This window comes from Phoca vitulina, unplaced genomic scaffold (assembly GCF_004348235.1).
Source record: "Phoca vitulina isolate PV1807 unplaced genomic scaffold, GSC_HSeal_1.0 scaffold16, whole genome shotgun sequence".
In the NCBI taxonomy this organism is placed as follows: domain Eukaryota; kingdom Metazoa; phylum Chordata; class Mammalia; order Carnivora; family Phocidae; genus Phoca; species Phoca vitulina.
Genome location: NW_022589719.1, coordinates 33766141 through 33792434, shown reverse-complemented (window position 1 = coordinate 33792434; position 26294 = coordinate 33766141). Strand labels below are relative to the sequence as shown.

The window sequence follows — 26294 nt, the reverse complement described above, 5'->3', positions numbered from 1 at the left end:
CGCTCGATCATCTGCTGCTGCCGGTCAATCCAGTAGAGGTGCTTGCCCAGCACGGTCAGGCCCATAGGCTGCACGATGTTGGCATCCTCCAGGGTCAGGCGGTTGGCCCCTGCAAGTGGGACAAATGCCCCCCGAGTGGCGGCGGCTGACCCCCAGAGCTCAGTCCATGCTCAGCTCAAAACAGAGGGCTTGCCAGGAACCCCAGGGGATTCCGTACTCTGGCCAGGGCCAGGAGCTAGAGCGGCTTCCCTGGAAGCAGGCCGACCTGCAAGCAGCCCTCGGACAGCCCTGCTCCCATCTAGGCTGCCTCCCACTGGGCTGGCCCCTCCCCCCCACCCCACGCATGGAAGAAAAGCCCCTCTAAGCTCCTCTCCGGCCTCGGGGCATCCCAGGCTAAGAGGCAGCCCATTGTAGGGCAGCTACAAGTGTGGGTGCTGGGGGCGGAGGGGTCCCACTCCTGTCCCAGCCCGCGCTGTGGGACCCTGGGCAGGTCACCCACCCTCGCGGAGACTCCTCTTCTGCCTCACCACATGGGGATCATTCAGGACCTATGTCTGGAACACTCGGCTGGGACTATATGTGGTAGACACAAAGCCCCAGCACAAGGCCCACCCGAAACAGACCCCTGACAAACGTGGCGGCTGGTACCACCATTACGGATGACGAGGGAGGCCAGCTGTCCCGGGGAAGGTCAGATCTGTGGGTTGCTGAGGGACCCAATGCCCGGGGGAGCCCCAGGGCACATACCTGACAGGTCACAGCTTTCGATGCGCTTCAGGTCTGCGTCCACCCAGAAGAGCTTGCCCAGCCTGTTGTCCACCACGAGGGCCACGGGCCGTATGAGACCCGTGGTGAAGAGGACCTCACGCTCGGTGCCATCCAAGGCCGCTCGCTCGATCTTGGCCGCGCGGTCCTGCATGTTGGTGAAGTATAGGTACCTGCGGGAGGGGAGCAGGTAAAGGACGGCTGTCACGGCCTGCCATCTCCACGGCCAGGATGGAGCACGCAAAGCACCAGAGAGAGCAGGCCCGGATCCAGCAGGGCTGGCCCCCAAGGCTGTATGGGGTTGAATGGTGTCCCCCCACCCCAAAGAATTCATATCTACCCAGAGCTCAGAATGCAACCTTAATTGGAAACTGAGTCTTTGTAGATGCCATTAAGAATCAAGGTGAGGCCATCTGGTCAACACCTGGAGCCCCCAGAAGCTGGAAGAGAGACAAGGAAGGGTCCCCGCAGAGCCTCCCGAGGGGGCACAGCCCTGCTGACACTTAGCTTTAGACATCTGGGCCCTGGAACTGTGAAAGTTCTTTTAATCCCCCAGATGGTAGTCGTTTGTTGTGACAGGCTCAAGGACTAGCCCGCACTCTGGCTAAGTCCCCGCCTCCGTGGAGGCCAGCCTCAAGGGAGACTTGTTAGGTTGTTAAAGAGCCACCTAAAACAACTAGGCTTGTGCTCCCTGACCCTTGTGTGCTGCAGAGGCTGATATCACCATCATCCTCAGATTCTCGGATGAAGACACCGAATCCCTGAGCTTACATCACCTGCGTGAGGTTGCAAGGGCAGCAAGTGATGGGGTCAGGTTTCAACCTTGGTCTTCCCGGCCCAGGACCCGTGTTCACAGGAGCCGTGCCCAGGCGTGAGCTCCATCAAGCGGTGCCTCCACAAGTCTGAGCCCCGCCTGGTGGCAGCCCTGCAGGTGCCCGAAGGTGGCTGTCGTGTGCTTGCCGCCAGGCCCCAAACCTTCGCGTGCCTAGCTTTAGTTCTGGGCTTTAGGTCATGGGGGTTTTGGTCTCCCTCTCACCCTGGTTATTCCCTTTGGGACCCTCCGAGTCTGTCTACATCTTCATGGAAGGAAGAAGCTCCCAGGAGTTGAGGCTGTGCCCAGAAAAGTGGTGAGCTCCCTGTGATGGAAGGTATGCAAGTGAATAACCAGCCATCATCTGGGATGCTCTGGAAGGGATTTTTGTTTTGGGTTCAGATTTGATGGGGATGGTACAAAACCTATGAACTAAAACTTCTATCCTTTCTCTGTCTCCCTGCCGGGGTGCAGAACCCTGCACTGCGGTGCCCGTCCACCCCTCGGCCTCGCACCCTCGCTCGGCGTTGACGACGATAGCCCGGGGCTTGTCACGGTCCCCACGGAGCACCACACCCATGGCGTCTCCATTCAGCCGATGGACGTTGATGGTATTGGTGGCCTCACACGTCCAGAACAGCATCCTGCTGTAGACGTCGATGCTGAGGTCGTGGGGCTGCCTATCTGGGTTCTGGCTCTGGCTTGGAGAGGTCAAAACGAAGGGCTGTAAAAACGAAGAGATGAGCGTTGGCTATGGCTGTCATGGGAGGGCAGAGGCCTCAGTTTCTGAGTCCAGACTGCAAGTCGGGACTCCAGCCCTGTCTGGGGCCCCTTCCTGTCGGATCAGCAAAACTTCATCCTTGGGGGTAAGGGGTGCCCCTAATAAAGAATCAAAGCCACCAGAGGGTGGAGCTTAGCAAGACTCACAGGAAGGGAAACAGATGTTTCCCAAATTAAGTAGAAACCCAGAAGGTGTCCCTAAAGGACTTTTCCTTCCAAGTCTCTCCCTGCTTTTGCCAGACACCAGGAAAGAACACCTCCTGATGAGACTTTAAGGCAATCTGCACCCAGCACCTTCCTCAGCAGGGAAGCCACGGGCCATCAATTCACACTTCCCATCCTCCAAAGGACTCAACTCGACTGTCACCTGCCCTGGAAGGGATGGAAGGAACGCATTCCCACCATTCTGCCAGGCTCTGCCCTCCCCCCCCCCCCCCCCCCCGCCAGCAGAGATGATGCCAACCACGGACACAGACCGCAGGGGATGGCTTGTCAACACTGTGCTGTCAGTGGAGCACTCTATCGGAAGCAAGGCCCAGCCCGGACACACAGCGCTGGGGCCCAGGTCAGGGTGGAGAAGAGCCAAGGGAACTTCACAGACACAGAAATCGTCTGGAAGTCTCCACCGGCGGCATTTCTCTGCGTCGTCTTGTAACAGAGCCAAGATTTCACCCTGAGGACATGAGGTCTGACCCTGACCACGCCACAGAGAAAGGGAGGGTTCGGTAGCTTCTATACAAGGAGTTTTTGGAAACTGGCAGGCTGGGCCAGGCAAGGCGGTGAATGCCACATGAACGGAACGCCGGCCACATGGAGACCCCGAGTAGGTCCCGAGGCCGCCGTGAGATGGTCCTTCATGGAACGGGCCACCGAAACCTAACGTGAAAGTGGGCCGTTCTGCTACAATAAGCATTTTGAAAAGGCATATTTGTTCTGATGCATCAACTCACTGGGGCCCAGTGTCAGCCTAACACGGATTTCGCATTTGCCAAAGCACAATCTCACCCGCGAGAAACGCTGGGTGAATGCGAGGGCGGCCCACACGATCCCACACCCGCAGCGCCCTCCGCTGCCCGTGCACGCTGGGCGCGTAACCTCCCGCCCCGTCGGCTCATGCAAACCCACGAGCTGCGGCCCTCCCACCCCCATGTCCTCAGCCAACTTCAGGTCTCTTCAAGGTCATTAGGAGTTACGTCTTGAATCCTTTAACATACGCAAAAAGGTGCACCTGTACTTACGAGGTCCCTATCTTTTCTTCACCTGTCCCTGGCAAGAGTTTTGAGTGCTGTGCGCCTTGCCCCCTTCTCCCATAGCCCTGTGGTTTTGCTGCGTGATTCTGCGTGGCGTAGTGAGGTTTAGGAACGTATGTGTTGCGTTACAGCGAAACGGACTTTGCGAGTCCAATGAACTAAGAATAAATCCAGAATAACCAATACCAACTAGCCTTGCACAAAACCACTGTGGAAAGAAAGAAAAAAAAAATCCCATTTCTACATATAATCATAATCTAAGGGTTTCACACTGCTCAGGATTATACCCCGGGAGGGCATAATTAGAGCCCAGATTGTTGTTGACGCAAGCCGTGCTCTGCTGGCACCCCTCTGCTAAGCAAAAGGGGATGGCAGCCTGGAAATGGCCCGGGGGAGCTCCTCGCGGAAGCGACCCCCGTGTCCCCCAACAGGTACACTTGCCTGGGTCCCGTCGTCCTTGGCTCGCTTGATGTTCTGGCGCCCATCCACCCAGTAGATGAACTTGTCCAGTGGGTCATAGTCGATGGCCTTGACATTCCTCAGCCCATGCAGGGGCAGGATGAGGTCTGGGCTGTGCTGGTCGTCGGGGATCATGCGGCTGATGGCACATTTCTGGCTGAACAGCAAGAAGGTGGTGGGCGCTAGAATGGGCAAAGAGACGAGGGGGCTGCGCGTCAGCGTCTGGAGCCGAAGACAGGGTCGGCAGGGAGGGACGGCATTCTGCTTTCTCCTAAGAGGCAGATCTGCATATGTACCTACTAGATGCACTGGGGAAAACGGGAAGGACATACAGCTACTTCCTGGGGGTGGACTACGGCGGATTCTACTTTCCACGTTATGTGTGTCTCTGCTGTTTCAACATTTCGTAAGTGCGTCAACTACTTTGAAATAGATAGCATTTTTAAATTATCAAGACTTAAGACAGAAGGAGGGTAACGGTAGTAAATACCAAACTCCCAACCATAACTGTACTTAATGCTCAGATAACCGTATCATTTGCCGTATGCCCGCATGTGCTCACGTGAACTGCTGAAACTGTATGAAGTGAACTTGACACGGGAGGGGACACTTTACGGGGGCGTCAGTAAGCCAAACTGCCTGGATGCAGAAAGCGCACTGCTCAGAACATGTAGGAGGCGATGGTTAGAGCCACTGTTAGAGAACTACAGTTGGGTGATTCGAAACTACGTCACGGCCCCAGGTCTGCCAGCCACAGGGGCAGAGACTCGAGTTACAAGCATCCCCACCGGTGGGTGACTGCACCTTTGCGTTGACCCTTCAAGGTGATGGCCCTCAGGGGACGGGGACCACAGGACCAAAGGGATCCCAAGAGTAGGGAGGCCCAGGCTGGGTCGAGGACCTGCTGCTTCATCAAGACACAAATACATGGGCCAAGCCCTCACCTGAGTCAGTCCATAGGAGGATCTTTGGATGTAAAATCCACTCACAGGGGAGAGCACTCACTCACAGAGCCAGGCCTAGGCCTCCAGGTAACGCGCGGCTTACGCAGTGTACAGCCTACTCAACCATCCGTGAACACCGAGGCACCTCCAGACAAGAGGCTCCTTTGTGCCTCCGTCCCCAGAGCCAGCCTGATCGACATGGGGGAGGGGCGGGGGCACAGCGGGGCACTTACGGCTGCAGTTGCGGCTGCTGGGGTCCAGGGTGTAGTGGGAAGCACAGCCGCAGCGGTGGCCGCCCGGGATGGCGAGGCAAAGCTGCCCACACTGCCCGTTGCTGTGCATGCAATCGTTGAGGCCGTCCTGGCGGGAGGAGTGGAACACCAGGATGTCCATCACAAAGTCCAGATGGCCCTGGATGAGGGTGCGGTTCCGGCCACTGGTCTTGTCGGCCCTCTCGATGCTGTGCAGGTTCCAGTCGGTCCAGTAGATGTAATCGCTGTACTGCGTCAGGCCAAAGGGGTGCGGGAGGTCGTCAGCAATCACAACGCGCTCCTGACCTGCATGGACACACACGGGCACGGCGTCAGCGATGCACGGCCGGGCCACAGCGCGGGGCTGACTGGTTCGAAGCTGCCTGGCAACCTGCGTCAGAGTCAAAGTGTTCCAGCGCTTTGGAAAACAAGCAGGGCCGACTGCAGCTGGAGGCCACCTACCCTGTGACCAGGCAAGTCCCCTCCTACACCGCAGTGGGGATGCACGTGCTGTCCACTCCAATGACATAGACTAAAACGTGCACAGAGCCACAGCCGGGAAACAACCCAGATGTCCACCAGTAGTAGAGTGGACAGGGGCGCCTGGGTGGCTCTCAGTCAGTGAAGCGTCTGCGTTCAGCTCAGGTCACCATCCTGGAGTCCTGGGATCGAGCCCCGTGCTGGGCTCTGCGCTCAGCGGGGATCCGCCTGAGATTCTCTCTCTCCCTCTGCCCCTCCCCAAGCTCGAGGGTGTGCATTCTCTCTCTCTCAAATAAATAAATCTTTAAAAAAATTTTTTTTTAAAAATCAATTAAAAGGGGGGGCCCAGCTGGCTTAGTCCATGGAGCATGCAACTCTTGATGGTCGTGAGTTTGAGCCCCATACTGGGAGTAGAGATTATTAAAAATCTTAAAATAAAAAAAAAATTAATGAAAAATTTTGAGACTAGGAAAAAATTTGCCAACATGTCAATATTAATTAACATGGGGTGGTGAAAATTATGAATAATTACTTTTTTTTCCTGTGTTTCTGTGTTTTCAGAAATGTCCCACGTTGATTAGTTTACCATCAGAAACAAGCCCGTCATTACATAAAGACGTTCCCCAAGTGCGTGCATCAAACACATACTCGAGCTCGCACGCCCGGGGCCCCGCGCCAGGAGGGGCTCCCAACAACCATCCTCGGTGAGAAGTGCTTTCACTCAGTTCTGCCCACGGCAGCTGCCTGAGGAAAGTGCCGTCAGTGTCAGGGAACCGAGGCCCAGGAAGGTTAAGGAACGTGGCTGAGGTCACACGGTAAGAGGCCGGGCCAGGACCGCACCCCAACAGTGAGGCCCCCAGTGCATAAATGTTTGTGGCATTAAATGGAAAGCACGCTAGAGCAGAGTGACAGCCAGGCCCACGGCACGTGGCCACCCTCGGTCTCCAGGGCCGTGGAAGTTTCGGGGCTCGTGCTGATTTCCGCCCCTGTGCCTCTTCCCTCCAGGGCAGTCAGTGAGCTTCATGATTTCAGGCAACCACCGCTGTTCAGGGATGGGTTCCTCATCAGGCACCAGCCTCTCGTAATTCACTGTGGGGCTGGCGGGGCTGTCTCAAAGACACGTTCAAACCTTGCCATTGGCCTCAGAAACCTGGACAGGAAGCGTGCGGGGCAGGTGCAACCCGCCCTGAGCAGAAACCAGGACGCCAGGGTTCCAGCCCTGGCTCTGCTCATACGATACCTGCGACAAGCCATGCAGCCGGCCTATGCCTCTGTTTTCTTACCTGTAAAATGGGCACAACCACACCCATCACGGCGGGACAACAGCGGTAATCAGAAAATCAAATTCTCTCCATCGCGTGGGGCAGCCTATCACCCGGTTACCCCCGAGAGCTAACATAACCACTCCCTTCCAGCAGTACAGAGTCTAGATTTGCATGTCCTGCCCCCACTGGTGGGTGACTTGGAACGAGGTATTTTTCTTTTTTTTTTTTTTTTTACCTAGTCCCAGGATGTTGGGTGTGGCCTATGAGTGGATCTGAGAATAATGCCCAGCACACAGTAGGTGCCTGGGGTCAGATGGAGATGAAGTGTGCTAGCTCTGGAATCTGGGCAGCGCTCTGCGACCTTAGGGAAATCCTGTGACCTCCCTGGGCCTCAGTTTCCCCATCAATGAAAACCTACACCATGTTAAGAGTCCCGGCACAGGGCCTAGCCCCGGCTCTTAGTAGGTGTGCAGCAAACAACTGTCCCCAGGGCCTCTGTCGACATGCCTACAGCAATGGCACTGGGGTGGAAAGGGACAACCCCCAGAAGAAGACACAGCTAGATGAGCAGCCAGGGCTGTGTCCATACCTCCTGTGAGGCTTAAGGGCTCGCAGGCCAGCGGGAATGGTGCAGTAGGGGCCGAGAGGTAGCCGGCGCCCCAGCCCAGGGATGCCCCCGCCCAGCAGGACCCCGCCTGGCCCTCACCCAGCATGTCGGACGACTCGATCATGTTGGTGTCCAGGTCGGTCCAGTAGAGACGCTGGTCAGCGTAGTCAATGGTGAGGTCGTTGGCCCGACCCACCTTGTCCACCAGCGTCATGCAGTTGGTCCCGTCCATGAAGGCCCGCACGATCCTGGGTTTCCCACCCCACTCGGTCCAGTAGATGTAGCTGGAAGACACAGGGAGGGCAGAGCGGGCTCAGGTGCGTCCGCCCTCACTGCAGGGCAGGGGGACACGACCACCGCCATCTCCTCGGCGTGGCCCGTTCCACCCTGGAGGAAACCACACTGATGACATCCCTCCGGGAAGGGGGCACGGGGTGACACCCTGGGAGCCCCCCACAACCCTAACATCCCTCCAGGTGCTGTCACCATGCTGCCTCCTGAATTCCCACAGCAGTTCACCTGCAGGGTGAGGGCAAACACATCCGTTTACAGACCCAGACCGGTGGCACAGAGGGGGTGACCTCGTAATAGAACTCCAGGTGGGATACTTTTGTCAGAGACGAATGCTAATTAAGCTGGACAGGACGCCAGGGTGACAGGGGAAGTCAGGATGAATGTGGGTGAATCAGGACACACGGTCCCCTTACTCAAAAGGGGCAGAAGACAAGAATCTGAGGCCAGCAGGCACTACGGGGCCAGGATCCAAACTTGGCTTTCCTGCTTCCAAAGGGTCCTCCTCCCTTCTTCTTCAGCAGCTCCACAGAAGGAACCCCTGTTCCAGAACCGTGTGCGTCTTACTTGCCCTTCGGCTAAAACCGGGCCTTTCTGCTCTGCCGTCCTGCAATCTTTCCTTCTCTAACAGTGTGCGACAGGCAGCGTTCGGGGTACACCGTACACATCACTGATGCACTGGGGGCGAGCACTGGGTCTGCACCACAGAAAACTCTGGTGCAGAGGGAGACTCAACCCTGGTCCCTCTGGCCCCCGTGCCCAGGGCAGGGCCCCCAGGCTCCTGACAGGTAAAAGCAGGTGCCTTGCGAGGCAGGTGGAACCCTGCCTGGGAAGCCTGCAAGGAGCCCTTTCTGAGCGCGCTGGACTCCAAGGCCCTAAAAGCCAGCAACATGGGGCAAGAGAAGGAGCCCAGCTCTGCTCTCCCTGCTTACCTGTCCCTCAGTAAGTCACTCAGCTTCTCTGAGGCTCAGTTTCCACATCTGCAACATCAGGGACAGAGACACTTGTCCCATGGAGGCTCCCCGGATGCTGCACTGAGCTCGGGTCAAAGTGCCCAGTGCAGCATCCAATAGAGGGGCCACCCTTCCTTCCTTCTGCTCTGGGCCTCAGTTTCCCCTCTGTGAAATAAACTAGATACCTCCAGTGTCCTGCCCACCCCGGCCACCTCAAAGCTAGTGGCAGTCAGGACTGCTCTAATGAGAAGGCCAGCTGGACAGCCACCCCCCTCGGCCTACAGTCGTCACACACGGGCTGATGTACGGAAGTGGGAGGGGGGCGGAGACACGTGAGACGAACAAAAACGGCTCTTACCCTTTGGTGGGGTCCAGGGCCAGTGACCTTGGGTTGTCCAGGTCCCTCCACACGAGGACCTGCCGGAACTGTCCATCCAACCGGGCCACTTCGATCCTATTGGTACCAGTGTCCGCCCAATAGAGGTTCTTGCCCACCCAGTCGACGGCCATGCCTTCCGGGTAGTCGAGGCCAAACTCGATCACGTGCTCCACGGAGCTCCCATTCATGAAGGCTCGGCTGATGGTCTGGGAACGGGGAGGAGGCAAGGGCCATGGTTAGGAACCAGCCTTTCTGCAGACCTCTAACCATGAGATGGATGCTTGGCCACCGGAGCAACTACTGACTACAGCTTTTGCCCAATCGCCCACATACAAAGGTTTTTCAATAAATGCTTGAAATGTAGCAAAATACATTTTTAGGGAAAAAAAAGATTTGATAATATTTAAGTTTTTATATTTCTATATGCATATCACATACAGATCGGTCCTTTCATTCAGTAATCTTTGTCACGAAGTTTTATTAGGAACTAATAAAAATGCAAAAGGTGAGGAGCTACGGAAACAGAAGCGCTCACGACCACGGTATCGTTTACAGCGGGGAAACGGGAAGCCACTAGAACATTTAAAAGAAGGAAACGGTTACATAAAATACGGAGTATCTGTGCAGTGGACTACTTCACTCATCTAAAGAATTGTGTGAAAGAGTTCCTAACAGCATAATCAATTACCTCTCATAATGTCAAGTAAAAAAAGCAGGATACAGAATCCTCTACAGCACCTGATAGGGACCATGAGCAACACTGACATGGGGAACTGCCCTGAAACGTCAGCTGGTGGGGGGGGATAGAAGTGATTTTTATTTTTATTTTATTTTTATCTTCTTCTTTATACTTTTCTGTCTCCTGCCCTCTTTCTCCAGTGAGCTCCCATGACTTAGAATCAGAAAAATCTCCAAGAGATGTGTAACACCATGAGCAGAATAAAAGATAAATGAGTACGCTACTTCGGTTGTCCGGTACTTTAGACCAGGGGCAAGCAAACTTTTCCCTAAAGGCGCAGATGGTAAATATTTAGGCTCCAAGGGCCACACAGATCTGGTGTCGCTACACAATCTAGCAGCGCAGCCGCAGACAACCCAGAGACAGACGGGCATCGCTGTGTTCCAATAAAACTTTATTTACACAACCAGGAGGCCAGCCTGCGAGCCAGTTTGCCAAGTCCTGCTTTACGAGAAGAAAAGGCCCTTCTGTGTATTCCTGCATATTCACATCGTGCATAAAGACAGCATTTGCTAAGCAGGTGGCCACTGCTGAGGGAGCGAATCAAGGACGGTGTCAACTTACAACAAAACGCTTCACAGACCCACAAAGCCCATCCGTGTGTCTAGTGGATGTGCTGCTTATAATCATCCGTGTTAATTTATTAAAATAGTCACTCACACTTTATTGTCATAGATCACGTTACCATAAATATTACAGCTCCTTTTTTTTTTTTTTTTTTAGTTCAATGCGGGGCTTGAACTCATGACCCCGAGACCATGAGCTGAGCTGAGACTGAGTCGGACGCCTGACTGACTGAGCCACCCGGGCGCCCCTGAATATTACAGCTCTTCTAAGTCTTAAGAGACTATAAAAGCCTTCGAGGTGGCGCCGTGACAGGCAAGGCGTCCACAGCGAAGCTGCGTGCGTGGGACACCCCGTAGACCGTACCTTCAGGCTGACGTCCGTCCAGTAGATGTGATTGTTGGACACATCGAAGTCCAGCGCGGAGGCCTCCTTGACGCCCGTCAGCGGGATGGCCACGTCATTGTTGTTGGTCTCCAGGGAGATCCTGTGGATGGCGGCCCTGCTGGTGAACACCAGGAAGGCCTCGGGGACGATGCAGGTCTTCATGTCGCTCAGCAGCTCCAGGCCGATGGGGCAGCCGCACTTGGTCGCGTGAGGCGTGAAGAAGCACAGGTGGCTGCAGCCCCCGTTCCGGTCCGCACACGGGTTGGTTCCTGGAAGCAAGCGCGGCAGCTCTAACCCTCGGCAGCCCGGCAGGGGCAGGTGGGCATGGCTCCACCGTCCCACGGGCCTCTGCCCCAGCCAGACAGCACACGGGGACCCCGGGTGGGGAGGACGGAAACTGAGGTCCTCCCCAGCTGCAAGGAAGGGACAGCAACAATGGCAACAGGGCTGGCTCTGCACCCGGGGTGACCCAGTGCCTAGAAACTCAGTCTGTCCGCCCAGCAGCCTGGGAGGCGGGAGCCGTTCCCACCGCTGTTTTCCAGTCGCGGCAAGTGAAGCCCAGGGAGGCTGGTGAAGGTGACATAGGCAGGAAGTGGCGCAGCTGTAAGAACGGGCCGTGATGGGACAGGTCTCACATACACACCCCGGGCCCAGACTCCAGGCCTGCTGACTGGACCGACCGCCCAGATGGCACCTCCCAGGATCCAACGCCTCACAAACCCAGACTCGCCCAGGACCGCCAAGGGGGTCTCTTCTTCATTAAAGCAGAGTACTCAGGGTGTTCATTTATTGTTGGCCAGCCTGTTAATCTCCTTTACCTCCCGAGGCGCTGTTAACAGTGACTTTAATGTAGTGTTAAGTATTTCAGCTAAAAAAAGAACCCTGTTCCCCAACTCTCTCAGGAAGTCCTGAGATGAGAGAGATGAACCCAATTTCTCAACCTGAAAGCACACCTGACAGACACATCTTTTTTAGGAACTGTTGGGTTTTTTGTTTTTTTAAACCATCACTCACAGACGGGCCTCACCGTCCACAGTAGATATTCAGCGTGTTCTAAAAGGCGACTGGGAAACGAAGCTTATCGGTCCCATCCCTCTTCGTCAGGAACCCAGGTGGCTGGGCGGTAAGACCCATCCCGGGGACACAGAAGGCCCAGTTGCTCTCAGGCCCCCCCGCCCCACGGCCTCACCTCCAGGCCTTTGCACAGCTGCCCCTCTGCCTGGCCAAACTGGCCCCCACCTGCCCCCTAAATTCCAAGCTCAAGTGCGTCTGTTAAAGCCAGGCATCCCTAGCATCATCCCAGGTTTAGCCGCGCGAAGGAGTGTCTCAGCCACTAGTCGGAGAGACCGGGAGCTACCTGAGGGCAAGCACTGGATCCTCTCTGCCCATTCATTCATTCATTCATTCACCCAGCAAAGTTCTGTTGAGCACCTCCGATGTGAGGTGCTGTAGTAGGTGCAGAGGCCCCCGCTGGGAACAGAGCCCCAGCCCGCATGGAGCCCACAGCCCCACCCCCTCCACACCTGGACGCTACTCTCTCCCGTGTAGCCTAAGGACCCGCATTCGGAAGCCTTTTCATAAAGAGACAAATCACGTTAAGTGAGCTTTTTGCAGAAACAGTCAAAAAAAAAAAAGGTGTGTGTTTGGGGCGCCTGGGTGGCTCAGTCAGTTAAGGATCTGACTTCAGCTCGGGGTCCTGGGATCAAGCCCCACATCAGGCTCTGTGCTCAGCAGGGGATATGCCTGTCCTTCTCCCTCGTCCTCTGCCCCTCCCTCCCCTCATGCTGTCTCTCTCTCAAACAAATAAATAAAATCTTAAAAAAAAAAGAAAAAGTATGTATTTGAAGGTCCAGCCCGGCCACGCTGGACAACGATCACAGCCCACCCCAGTGAGGAGGTGGGGGCAGACCTGGAGTGAGTCCCAAGCTCAGCCACATCAGCAATGTGGCCGTGCGTCCTTCCTTCCTCCCAGTGCAAATGGGGCAATACGGTCATCAGTGTATGGGGTTGCTCCGGGCGCTGAGGCACTTGGCCAGAGCCTAGTATCAGAGCCCGCCCCTGGTCTGAGACCCACACCTCGGTTCTGCAGGCAGATCAGCCACAGGAAGGGAGAGGACAGCCGTCTGCCTCGCCTGGCCCTTTCAGCACAGTGTCCCACCTGTCCTTCACCAGATCTCACCATATCCTGTCCTGCGCCTCCCCAGGGTGCGCGCCCGGGGACTGAAGGGCAGCCAAGAGCCCCCTGCTTCTTCTTGGAGCCAGTAGGCTTGGCTCACCGGCGGCTGGAGGCTGAACAGACTCACCGACAACCTTGGCCACGTTCACGGCCTTGAGCCCCATCAGGTCGGGCAGCTGGTCGATGATGACGTCCCGGCTGGCCTTGACCTTGTGCACGCGCTCGATGCTGCGCCGTTGCCAGTCGGTCCAGTAGATGAAGTCCCCCAGCAGCGTGAACCCGAAAATGTGTGGGAGCTTGTCCTCCAGGAGCGTCCGCCTCTTTGTCCCGTCGACGTTGATCACCTGCAGGACGGCAGACACAGGTATGAACCGGCCTCGGGCCTGAGCTGCCGGAAATGAGCCAAGGTCAACGCCTGGGATGCTCAGCTCTGTCTGCACCCCGCGAGGCCGTGATACGAAGCCAGGTGTGGCTCCCTGGCAGAGCTGGACGAATGACCTTTTCAGTGGTGGGGCTGGCTCAGGGCTCTCCCCGCAGCCCCCCCTACCTGGGTACGGACACTGTGCTGAAAGGGCCAGGCGAGGCGGACGGCTGTCCTCTCCCTTCCTGTGGCTGATCTGCCTGCAGACCCGAGGTGTGGGTCTCAGACCAGGGGCGGGCTGATAGCAACATCCGCCTGCGCACAGCACCGGCAGGCGTCAACTCACACGCCTGACGCAGACTTGAGTGTCCAGAGGCTGGATTACTAAGACGCCGTGGGCCCTGGGCAAGACGTCGCACCGGTGTCTGGACCGATGTCTTGCTTGGTCAGGCCCAGATGAACTCTGAGGGCACTTGGGCCCTAAGTCTGAGCCCGTAACTCTCAGACATCTTCCACCCCCCCACACGAGTGGCCATTTACTCTGAGATACAAAAGCTAGCTTTTTCTTGAAGAATCGGTGCTGATTAAAAGCATTAACCACAAAAGCCACAAAGGAGAAAACTGCTGTCAGACATAAAAACGCCCACGATTCCGATGACAGATGATCGTGTAGCAGCTTCTGTTGAAAGGCAGACTCGATAAAACACAACATCAAGATTCTCCGGCTCTCAGGCCAGGATCAAAGAGACATGACAAGTCCCAACAGACCTCCTGCAGCCAGATGACACTTCCAGCTCCGCAGAAAAGCGACAAACCCTCTGTTTTGCAGGCGGTGAGAACAGAAGACAGATCAAATTCAGGCTGAACAGAAGAGACCTGGGTCGTCTGCTATCGGACAGCACAAGACAAAACAGCCAGGTCGCCGGGAGGAGCCGGCAGCTCTGGGCTGGGCCCAGCAAGCCCCTGCGCCCCGTGGACCTATTTCTCCACCTGTAACTGAGGGGAGCAGCGGACGTCATCCAGGCAACTTAACCAAAGACAGAACAACGCCTGGACCCCCAATCTGAGGCAATTCAGGCAGAAGTGGGAGGCTGCGGCCCAGGTATGGATCCTGGAAGCAGCTCCCCGCGGGGCGTTCCAACGCGCTGCCCAGGTGAGAACGTGGGGTTGGGGGGTGCCCTTGTACCGAGAGCTGGGGAGCTGCCAACCTCACCTGGAGGGAGGAGCTCAGGTTGCACCGATTTCTGTGCTCATCCCTGGGCACCACTCCTGGCCCCGCTGGTTAGCAGTAAATGGCAGGTAATGGACTAACTCTTCCAAACGGTTTGAGCGCCGGCCCTCAGAGAACGCTCTGCACAAAACTTGCCCCTGGGAGGGGTCTCATCCTGGGCTCATGGCCCAGGAGGTGAGGTTGGGAGAGGAGAAAGAGTATCTCCAGGAACACATCCCGTCAGGGGCAGGGCTCAAGCGAGGCCCTGGGGACCCTTGCTCCTTCCTCAGCTCGGGATAACGGGGGCCGCGTCAGGGGTGGTCCGCACACGCACTACATTGACACTACAAAGAAAATCATCCACATCTAGAAAAAAAGACTCAGCTTCAATGCACCAACATGTCAATACCGCCTCTGTAAGAGATTTTCCTCTTCCTTAGGTATTTCCATATTTTCTCAGTTTTCTTTAATAACTGAACTCCAGACATAAATAAATACACATTCTATTGAACTGAGGCAAGGAAGTACCTTTTTCCTGGCTCAGGAACAATGAAAACGAGCCCACGGAGGACATGGGGCCAACAAGGCTGGCAGCCCTTCCTCTCTCTCTCCGCCTCTGCCCCCTCCTGCCCTGACTTCGAACGCAGGATCCCACCCCCCTTCAGAAGCCGCTCCCTCACCCCGATCACCTCCCACACCAATCAGAGAACCCAAGAAGCACCTCGCAGGCTCTCCATCAAGACTCTAACACTTGAGAAAAATACACGAGCCCAAAGTGGTTTTCTGTGGCAGCTTTCTGCACACAGTGAGCAAATCCAGCCCATCCATAAAAGTAACTACTGGACCGGGCCTTTCCCCAGGCCTGGAGCACCCGTGGGCCTGTCTACAGGGAGCAACACACATTTCAACATCCCAGCTTTCCTAGAGAGGAGCCGAGGGTAAGGAGACGAGACACAGGGCACGGGTCCACCGGGCTCCTGCGAGGGTAATGCGTCCAAACAGGATTCAGGAATAATGGAATCGAATTTGCAACCCAAGAATGTTGGAGTCAGGGGAGAGTACGGGAGACAGATTTTCCAGGTCAGGGGCTGGCAAACTTTTCCTGCAGAGGATCATAAACATTTCCAGCTTTGCGGCCATATGGTCTTGGTAATGCAAGAGCAACCACAGAGAGCGTGAGTGAGCGAGGCTGTGCGCCTACAGAACATCGTTTGTGCAAGGAACAAAAATAACTTTGTAGACGCTGAAATTTGAATTTGGTGTCATTTTCACACGTCATGAAATATTATTTTTCTTTCCATTTTTTTTTCGCTATCATTTAAAAGTGTAAAAACCAGTCTCCGTTTGGGAGTGGTACAAACAGGCAATCAGGCCCACGGGCTGTAGATTCTCACCCCTGCTCTAGAATTGAGTGCCTGCGCCCTCGATTTTCAGGAACGGAAACTGGACGTCTCTCCGAGGAGTTACGTCAAAAATGATCACGCCAGATGCCAAAGGTGCCTGGGGCCAGCCTTGCTCTCTCTGACCTTTGGCTTCCGTCCTCCTGCGCTGGGCCAACTCCGCGCTCCGTGCCCGGGTCTGGGATAGGGGAGGGGGCAGCAGAGAGGTGGGACAAGTGGAGCAGACACCCGCAGATCCCAGCTGCGCTCTGAGGGGCAGCACCCATGGGGGTCTGGGGGGAGGACCCACAAAATGGTGGGCCCCAGAAAGTCACCATGACAAGAGATAGGAGCCCAAGACCAACCCTTTGAAAGCACACGTTTCAAGGGAAAAGACTTCTGTTTTCTGATGGAATAATTATCACAGACAGACATAACTCCCCAAATTAAAACTGCCCTGGTTATTTTGTTCCATGTAATAAAAAAGATCTTAAACACACACTTGCGTGCACATACGCATGGCTCAGCTGCCCGGAAGCCCCATGCTCTAACTTCTTCCCCGGGGGACACACAGCCACCAGGCCTTGCAACCAGCCCTCTTGTGCTGAGTATTTATTCTGGTTGGACCGGAAGTGCCCTCCACCGACCCAGTACGTGTCAGAAGCAGGGAGACAGATATAGGTGTGACCTCTCAGTCTGGGACTTATCCTCAGCCTGCCCGCCAGCCTGCCCCACCGGGTGCGTGGATCTGAGAGCTGACCCGGGATGGCAGGTGTCACTGTCCCGGCCGGGGTGAGAGAGCAGGGGGCCTCAGAGAGCCCAGATGATCCAGAGCCCCCAGCAAGTGCAGGGCGAGCCACACGCAGGTGACCCCTGTGGTAGAGACGGGCTGAAGAGCCTGGGTTGGCCGGCAAGACCTCTGCTTGTTCCATCCTCGAGTCCAAGCAGCCCAGAGGGAAACAGCTGAGGACGAAGCTTCACAAAGGCAACTCAAGCCTCCAAAGGGGCAAGACCAGTCCCTGCTTCGATTCAGTAATGGCTAAGACCACCCTCCACGGACACGCATCCGGAGCGTGTGCCCGGCTATTTAAGCGCTTTGCCTGTCAGCGCTGCTAAGGGCACCAGTCCTCCCTCTACTCCAGGAACAGAAAGCAACAGAATCTGCACAAATAAGTCAGCGAAGGCAGGGGCTTCTGAACAGACATGGTTAAAAAAGCAGCCTACGCGCCGTCCGGGGAGCCAGGATGTCACCCCACCCCCGCGCCCCATCCCCTCTCCTCAGTGGCCCTCTAGAGCACTGACCACCTCCGACGCGCTGCAGCTGTCCTGTCACCCCCCATGTCAATCTCCCCTCTAGAACATCCGCCCCATCAGGGCACGGTCTGTCCCTCGCTGCTCTTCCAGCACGAGGCAGTGTCCATGGATGCCGTGGAATGAACAGGTGCTCACCAAGGGGTGTGGAGGGGGCTGGGGGGACGTGACGGCTCTGTTCAGGGACCCGCTGAGCAGCCGTGGGGAAGGGCCAAGTGAGAGCCACAGAGGGAGTGTGGGAGGGAACAGTGGAGGGGCGTGGGAGCGGGCACCTCAATACAGACCCGGTGTGTCCTGAGTCCCCACCCACCATCAGCACGGAGACCCTGACGCAAGCCAGACCCGAGAGAGCTCCCGTCTGCTTGGGGAGACAAGGCCCACGCACAAACAAGTGAGGTGGGGACGATAATGACGCCGATGACCCGGCGGCTGAGCCAGAGCATGAGCACCAGACCGGTTTCGAAGGGGTTGCGGCTTCCAGCGGGAGAGGCAGCCTCAGGTGGGAAAGGGGATGTCAGCACTTTGCAAAAGGCGAGTCGTCCCCATGCATGAGACCATGGCATGTGGCAGGAGGTAACTCTGGGCTTCCGAGGGGGGAGCCAGGGGGCAGCTGGGCACGTGGGCTTGGAGGGTACTCGGGATGGAAGGAGCTGCCTGGGGGGGGTGCCCATGCTGGGCTGTCACGAGCCTGGTGTCTGCCAAGCAGCAGGGACCGAGGCAGAAAGGGCCTGGCGTCTGCCCAGAGCAGAGAGAGAAGTGCAGGGCCCCGGCGGCCACTGGTTAGAGACAGCTGAGGGAGAAGGGAGTCCTAGTTGCTTTTATGAATCCGGCTGACCCTTGTGACATGAGACCTAAGACCTGCAGCAGGTCAGAGGAGGAGGGGAGGTGCTCTCAGGGTGGAGAGCCCAGCAGGGCAGGGAGGGAGAGGGGGAAAAATGCACAAGCAAATGGTGGGCCATAGGAACGCTGGAGGCCTGGTCCTGAGGGCTCAGCTGGGGTCATGGGAAGGGCTGGATACAAGAACTAAGGGTACTGATGGGGCAGGAGCCTCCAACCCAAGGGCTCTAGACCCAGGAAGACAGGTAAGGAGGCGTCCCAGGCAATTCCTTGCCCAGGAGGGTAGAAAATGCAGCAGAGGCAGCTATGGGGACACAGAGGGGAATTGGGGGCTGTGTCCATGGACTTCAGCCCCCACCCATCCCACGGGGCTCTAGCCTGCGGGTGTTGGGGCAGTCGGGGGCGCCTCCCAGAGTGAGCCTGGAGGGACCAGCCTGAGCCCACCCCCACCGGGGGAGCCACCCCGCGACCCCCAGCTGTCACGACGGCAGCTAGCTGGCCAGCTGAGGGGCTGCCCTGGGGGCTGGTCCGAGCCTGATGTCCAGGACAGCTGTCACAGACAAGGCCAGCAGGAGGCCCACCTGCAGGGCAGCCCAGACTCGCCCGCGACTCAGCCTGGTCCATAAGTCACATCTATGTGTCGCTAATGCCATCCAGATGAAGCCCTGTTTCATCAGTCCAGCTTTTCCAGACCTTTGTTCTCCTCCCAGTTCATCAAGGGATTAGCCGCAGCTGCCCTATAAAGTCCTTCTCGGGGGCCTGGTGGGCGGAACACAGGAGCCCAATTACCTCTTCAAAGGGGCAGCCAGTTTATCACCGTCTAAAGTTCCTTTCTTCCAGCGCCTTCCCTCTGCGTTCAGAGCCAGGCCGTGCGCACAACCAGGCTGCACGGAATCCGTTCTCCCCGTCAAAGGCAACTGCGTGAGGCAGGCCCGAGGCCAGCGCTTGGGCTCCTTAGCATCTGGCCTGGCCATTCCATTGTCACTGGGCATAATTTCTGGGAAACATTACCACTGCTAGAAGCAAGTCCTGTTGCTTCCCTAGCCTGGTTTATACCTCCCCTGACCATCCCTCCCACCTGGAAACCGGAAAGTAAACAGCCCCTGGCCCTCAGCAGCTCCCCCAGAAGCCCTCAGAATCCTCTGTGACCTCCAGCAGGGGCTTCTGCACTAAGCTGGTGGCCCGACCCAAAGCTTGGTCCTGAGGGGCGTACCAGAGGAACACCTGTTGGGCAGACGTACCAAGGTGGCCCCGGGCACCTGGAACATAGCCAGCACTCACCAGGTGCTCGGCGGCAAACCCGGGACCCCCGAGCGAGGGCCGAGAGGCCAAAGCAGGAACGTGGAGGCAAGGCCCCTAGCACACTCGGGCCACCTCCAAGATGTTCACCCCTGTGTCTGGGGTATTCCCCACTGAAAAGAATGCGAGAGCCCGAGACGCCAGCACAACTGAAGGCACCTGTGACTCGCCTGGGGCGTCTCCCACCGGGCGGAGAAGACACGCTGAGTTTACACGGAGGATGGTCTCCACGCCTATGCACGTCAGCAGCCCCCGCCCCGAGGCAGGGGCGGAGGGGGCGTCCGGCACAAAACCCACAGCCAGGGTCAGCCCCCGATGTGTGGGAGGCGGCTGCGACAGTCTCTGATGGGGTCGGCATTCCCAAAGTGCATGCCACCAGAGCCATGGCGGAGAAAGAAAGGGACCCTCGATCATGAAGTTGGAGAACACCTACACGCCTACATTTCCCAAGTCTGCTTGATCAAAGATTCCCAAATCCTTCTAATTCTGTAGCCTCTCTCTTCACACTTTCTGGTGATTAGCTCCAAACAGGTTACACGTTTGCAGTGCACATTCCTGGTTTGTGGTGCGCGTTCCCTCACTCCGGGCCCTCCCTCACCCTCACGCTACCATGACAGACTGTCTTCAGTCCCTCCATTGGTTACCCTTAAAACTGTGCTCCTACCTCTCCCCAGCCTCCCGCCTCCTAACTTCTGTCCCTTCTACTTAGCGGTTACCACAGAGGATAACGTTTAGATTCTGTCGGGAAGCCTGACACTGTCTTAGGGCTTTGTCTGTGAATTGATTCTAAAGGTGGAAAATCAAAAAACCACCCACTTGCCACATGACCTTGAGCAAGGTACCGTCCCCCTGGACCTCAGTTTCTCATCCACACATGGGGACCATGCCACATACCTCCAAATACTCTTGTGGGACAAACACACGAAAGGTGCTCAACATCACCCATCATCAGGAAAATGCAAATCAAACCCAGGAGACACCACAGCGCACCCACCAGGATGGCTACAATCATGATAAAGGACACAGAACATTACAGTGGCTGAGGCTGTGCTGAGAGCAGAACGCACGTACGCTCTTGCGAGAGCGTGCGGAACGGTGCAGGCCGTGGACCAGTCCAACGGTTCCTCAGTAAATCACACATAAAATTCCTACACGACCCAGCAATTCCGCTCCTTGGTATGTACCCAAGAGAATGAACAACAGGCGCCCAAACAAAAACTTGCACACGGTGCCCTTCACAGAGTTGCTCACAGCAGCCAAAAGGGGGAAACAACCCGAATGTCCATCAACAGACGGGTGGATGATGTGTGGTCCATCCATACAACCAATGTTACTCTGCCATAAAAATGAAACACAGACAGGTGCCACCGTGTGGATGAATCCCGAAAACATCATGCTGAGCGAAGAAGCCAGGCATGAAAGGCTGCATACCACATGACTGCACTCACGTGGAATGTCCCGGAACAGCCAACCCCACAGGGACAGACAGGAGATCCGCAGGTGCCGGGAGCTGGGAGGGGAGACCGGGACTGGCTGCTTAATGGGCACGGGGTCCTGGGTGATGAAAACATTCTGGAACTAGGTAGTGGTGATGGTTGCTGTGGTTCAGCACTGTGACTGTATGAGGGGCCGCTGAAAGGCACACTTTAATTGTAAAAATGGCCATTGTAGATCATGTGTGTTTTACCACAGTAGACGACCCCAGCACCCTGCTGTGGGAGTACATGGAGCCATGCCTGTTCCGTGCCCGGCAGTTCAGCTGGACACACACATCCCCAGCCCCCCAGCCCGCTCCCAGGGGTGGGTGGGGTCCATGGAGACAAAGCCTCCTCAGCAGACTCCGCTGGAAACAAGGGTCTTGGCTTCAGGCTCAGAGGCTCTAGAGAAACTCCCTTTAGCATATGATTTTTCATTAAGATTTTGTATTCTGAGGGACGCCTGGGTGGCTCGGTCGATTAAGCGGCCGACTCTTGATTTTGGCTCAGGTCATGATCTCAGGGTCATGAGATCAAGCCCCGCATCAGCCTCTGTGCTCAGCAGGAAGTCTGCTTGGGATTCTCTCTCTCCCCTCCCCCTCCCTCTGCCCCATCCCCCACCCCTGCGCATGCTCTCTCTTCCCCGCTCTCTCAAATAAATTTAAAAACAAAGATTTTGTATTTTGAAATAGTTTAAGACACACAAGAAGTCACTCAAGGAGCTCCCGTGTGCCCTTCACCCAGCTTCCCCATGACAACATCTTACACAACCAGGTATATCCTATGACGGCATTTACCCGGCCACACATCTCCTTAAGGGCCCAGAAACGTATCATAATAAACTATTTTTTCAAGGATCCTATTTGTCCAAATAGCATAGCACAGGGGCGCCTGGGTGGCTCAGTCGCTTAAGCGTCTGACTTGATCTTGGCTCAGGTCATGATCTCAGCGTCATGAGATCGAGCCCCAGGTCGGGCTCTGCGCTCAGTGTGGAGCCTGCTTGGGATTCTCTCTCTCCCTCTCCCTCTGACTCTCCTGCCACCACCCTGCTCGCACGTGCACCGCACACGTGTTCTCTCTCTAAAAAAATAAATAAAATCTCAAAAAAAAAAACAAAACAGAGCATAGGCATCCGTCCGATGCCCGCCTGGTACACGTGATGGGCTCCAGGGCGGCCAGGCCTGGCTTCTGCCTAAAACTGTGGCAGGCGGCACAACCTATATTAAACAGCTCCAGGAACCAACGCCCACCGGTGGGGATGACTCACCTCAATTTTGTCCGTCTTGGCGTCTCCCCAGTACAGCTTTCCCTCCTGCAGGTCCAGGGCCAAGCCGTTGGGCCAACCAAGGGATGTGTTCACCAGGATGTGCCGCTCCTGCCCATCCAGGTTGGCGCACTCGATTTTGGGGTTTTCCCCCCAGTCTGTCCAGTACATGAGGCTGGAGAAGAAGCACATGTCCTTGACGCGGTCTGTCTCGTCCCTGCTGCACCCCCCAGGGCTGAGGACCACGCCCTCCCCATCCGGCGGGAGGTGCTCAGGCATCGCCAGCTCACTGCACAGGTGAGCACCAAGCCCCCCACGCAGGACCAGGGGCTCCACGGGAAATGGGGGTGCCCACAGTGCGGGCTCCACGACATGGGGTCCTGGGACTCGAAGGGGGCTGGTGGGCCTCCCCTCCCGTCCTGCAGGTGGGCAGACAGCAGACGCCCTGCTGAGAGGCCCGTGGGCTGGAGGGGCCAAGCGCCAGGGAGGAGGCCGGGGTGGAGGGGAACCTTCTCCAAGCAGCCGAAGGGCTCCCGTGGGCAAAGCGCAGGCTCCATGGGCAGACAGGCCAAGAGGCCCAGCTCTCCCAGCAGGCACCACGAACAGGTCAGCGCAGGTTCTGAGCCTCAGCCGCGGGGAAATGAGACAAGCACCTAATACCCCAGGGGTGCACCGTGGACGGCAGCCCCTGCAGTGACCACGGTCACTGTTGCCGCAGCTCTGCGGGTCCCCACAAGGCACAGCTCCCAGGCCTCCCTCCTGTCCTCCCAGCTCCCCATCCAGGCTGTCTCCAGGACACTGCCCACATCCTGCACGGAGGGCCGGAGGCTTCCCCTGCAGCCCCGGCTCCACCTGCCAAGAGCTCCAACTGTTCCTCCTTCCTCCTCCCAGTTTCCCGTTGTTGGTCGTGAGCCCCCAGGGAGGGCGCTCCTACCCTCCCCTGAGCTGCGGAGGTTCTCAGAAAGGCTCCTACGTCGACTGACAAGCTGTTTTCACAGAATCCTAAAATGGAAAGTTGGAGCCACACTGCCGGGTCCAATCCCAATCTCCTGGCTGTGTGACCTTAGGCAAGTCCCTTAACCTCTCTGGGCTTCAGCTTCCTCTACTGTACAACTGCACCCACCTCCCGGGGAGAGAGGAGGAGGCAAAGATTCACCGTGTGTAACGTTTAGAAGAGGCCCGGCCTGTACGTAGTAAGTACGTACTGTGATCAGTCTAGAAATCACCCTGGCGGACCATTCCATTTTGCAGGTGAGAAGGGTGAGGCCCATGGAAAGAAATGACTCACCCGAGCTCTCCAGGCCCTGTATACGTGTACGTGACAGCCTGTGTCAGAGCTTCTCAAAGTCTGGTCCCTGGACCAGCAGCAGCATCACCAGGAAGCTTGTGAGAAATTCAGGTTCTCAGGCCCCACCCCAGACCTCCTGAATCGAAACTCTGGGAAGAGGGCCCAGCCACCCGCGTTTTAACAAGCCCTCCTCTGGGGGGTTCTGATGCTGGAGAAAGTTCCAGAACCACTAGTCTCTCTCATCTCCGGGTGGTCTGGCTTGCAGCCCCCGCCAGGTGGGAGGTCCGCCCACCCCCAGCCTTACCCCATCACGGGGTGCAGCACGATGGCCCGGGGCTCGTCCAGGTCCTCGGACACCAGGATCTTGCGGGAGGTGCCATTGAGACGGGTCACCTCGATGCGGTCGGTGCCCGTGTCCGTCCAATAGAGGTTACGGGCCACCCAGTCGACCGCAATGCCGTCGGGGTCATTGATCTCGGTGTTGACCAGCGTCTGTGCCCCTGACCCGTCCAGGTACGCCCTGCGGATGGCCCGCACCTCGTCGTCCGTCCAGTAGACGTAGCCCTCCAGCGGGTCGTAGTCGATGGCGATGGCGTGACGGATGTCGTCAACTTGCAGCACGATGTCGGTGAAGTCCGGCGTGTCCAGCGAGATCCTCCGCAGGTCCGTCCGCCGGGCCAGCAGCAGCACTTCCTCGGCCCCTGTGGACGTACACGCGGTGGGGTCAGAGGCCCGCGGCAGGACAGCAGACCCGGCCTGTGCTGGGCAGCCAGCCCCGGGGTCAGAGCTTCCTCGAGACAAGTGGTGACTTTAGGTAACACTGGCCGAGACCCTCCCATGCAGTCACTGGCTCACCCTGTGAGGGCTCTTTGAGGCCAGCACTGGTTGCATCATCATCTTATAGATGAGATCACATAGGCACAGAGAGGTCAAGCAACCAGCTGAAAGCCACAGAGCCACCTGACTTCCACCACTGTGGAAGAGCTGCTTCACACTCAGTCCCCCTTGCCCCCTGCAAGCCCCTCTCCCGGCCACAAACCAGTTCCAAATGCAAGTCCCACATAGGCACTGGGCTCCAGACTGCCATTGTCAAAGACATACTTCTCAAAACCCCACTGGGCCCCACTTCTACTTGCTCACCCTTCATGGCTCAGCTCAGATGCCCCTTCTTCCCTGAGGCCCTACCTCTGCCCCGCTCACCCCCCAAGGCAGCTTCATGTCACCTAGCTGCACACATCATCGCACGGTCTGACTCCTTCCCACCTGGCTATCTTACTGACAAGGGTGAGCACCTAGGGGGCAAATGCCCTAGTCTTCCTCTGCCACCCCAGCAGTATTAATACTTTGACTCTGTCCTGGACCCTCCCTGCTGCGATTTGTCAGAACTTCCAGGGCAAATAGCACATGGAGCCTCATGTGCTCCCCAACCCTGGCCTGGACGCCTCGAGGCTGCCGGGGCCAGGATGTGATCCCTCCCCCAGAGCTGGGTCCTTGTCCACTCATTCATTCTGGCCCCTTCTGGTCTCAAGGACCCACAGAACCAAGATTAGGTCCAGAGACTGCTTCTGGAACTTTGGGGCCAATTGCCTGGTCTGACTGGAAAGGCCCAGAATGGGGAAGGACCCATCTCAAGTTATGCAGCAACGCAGGATAGGGACAGGGACGGAACCAGCTGGGCACATCCATCAAACTCAGGCCCCCAGGCCCAGCCTCTGCAGCCAGCTGCCCGGTCAAGCTACAGCTCTCAACCAGCAGACTCTCTCCTGCACCCGGTGCCAACTTCGTGCCACCACGGCAGAGCCCTCGGAGCCCAGTGCCTTGCAGAGTCCACCTGGGGTCCCCGCCCGGCATTTCGAGTAAGGGTGGGGACCCGGATCCTCACTGTCCTGCTCCAAGGCCCAGAGCTCATAATCCAATTCCTCCCCTAGAGGGCGCACACACGCCAGCGATGGCTTTATGAGCCCAGGGCCGGGAAACCGAGGCAGGCAGCGCTCACAAGGTACGCCAAGTGCCTGACTACTTTGGAAACCTCCGACACCCAAATTCAGATTTGGTCCTGATTTGGTGTGTTGGAAGGAGGGGAGGGGAATTCTGAATTTTAACAAATTGTCTTCCTCTGGGTTCCATTCCCAAAATGTTCTGTTGACATCTGACCTGTCCTTCAAGGCCCAGGTCACACACCTCCTCCTCCTCCTCCAGGAAGCTTTCCTGCCACCCTTACCCCAGTGGATGGGCTGACCACACACACACACACACACACACACACACACACACACTGCCCCTCTGCAGGGGCGCCACACTTAATGGTTCATTGGGATTCCGGCACATGCCGCCTTGGCTCTCTGCAGACCCCAGAACCACACCCAGAGCAGGTGCCGACATCCTAAGACAAGCAGGGAGAACACAGGGCAGAATTCCCTGTGTGACTTTGGACAGGTCCCTAACCCTCTCTGGGCTTTGGTCTTCCCATTTATAGTGAAGAATCGGCCCAACCTGATGATGTCTGAATTTCTGTCTAGCTCTGACATCAAGGGAACCATAAACCAGACCATGAAGGGCTCTGGCTTCATCTGCCACCACGGAGGGATGTGGGAAGCCCCCCAGGGCACGGCCGGGAAGAGCCCTGTCTAAGAGGGCGTCTACAGAACTGTCCAAAGAGGCTGCCGGGCTCCCAAGCGGAGGCCGGGGCTGCTCACTGTGCAAGGCGGAAAGGTGTGTGTCAAACCCCACTTGACTTCAATCAGCACCTCCTCCCCAGAGAAAACACTG

The 26294-nt window shown here is 56.9% G+C and overlaps 1 protein-coding gene across 1 annotated transcript in view; it reads right to left on the bottom strand.

Moving 5' to 3' along the window:
- Positions 1–10992: 10992 nt before the first annotated feature.
- The window catches only part of LRP5L (LDL receptor related protein 5 like), a 39406-nt gene continuing 24104 nt past the window's right edge, over positions 10993–26294 (bottom strand). Inside the window, 5 exon segments of the mRNA XM_032414770.1 lie at positions 10993–11161; positions 11163–11194; positions 13229–13445; positions 22241–22412; positions 23830–24226. Coding sequence (XP_032270661.1) covers positions 11093–11161; positions 11163–11194; positions 13229–13445; positions 22241–22412; positions 23830–24226 — 887 coding nt within the window. The 3' untranslated portion in view covers positions 10993–11092.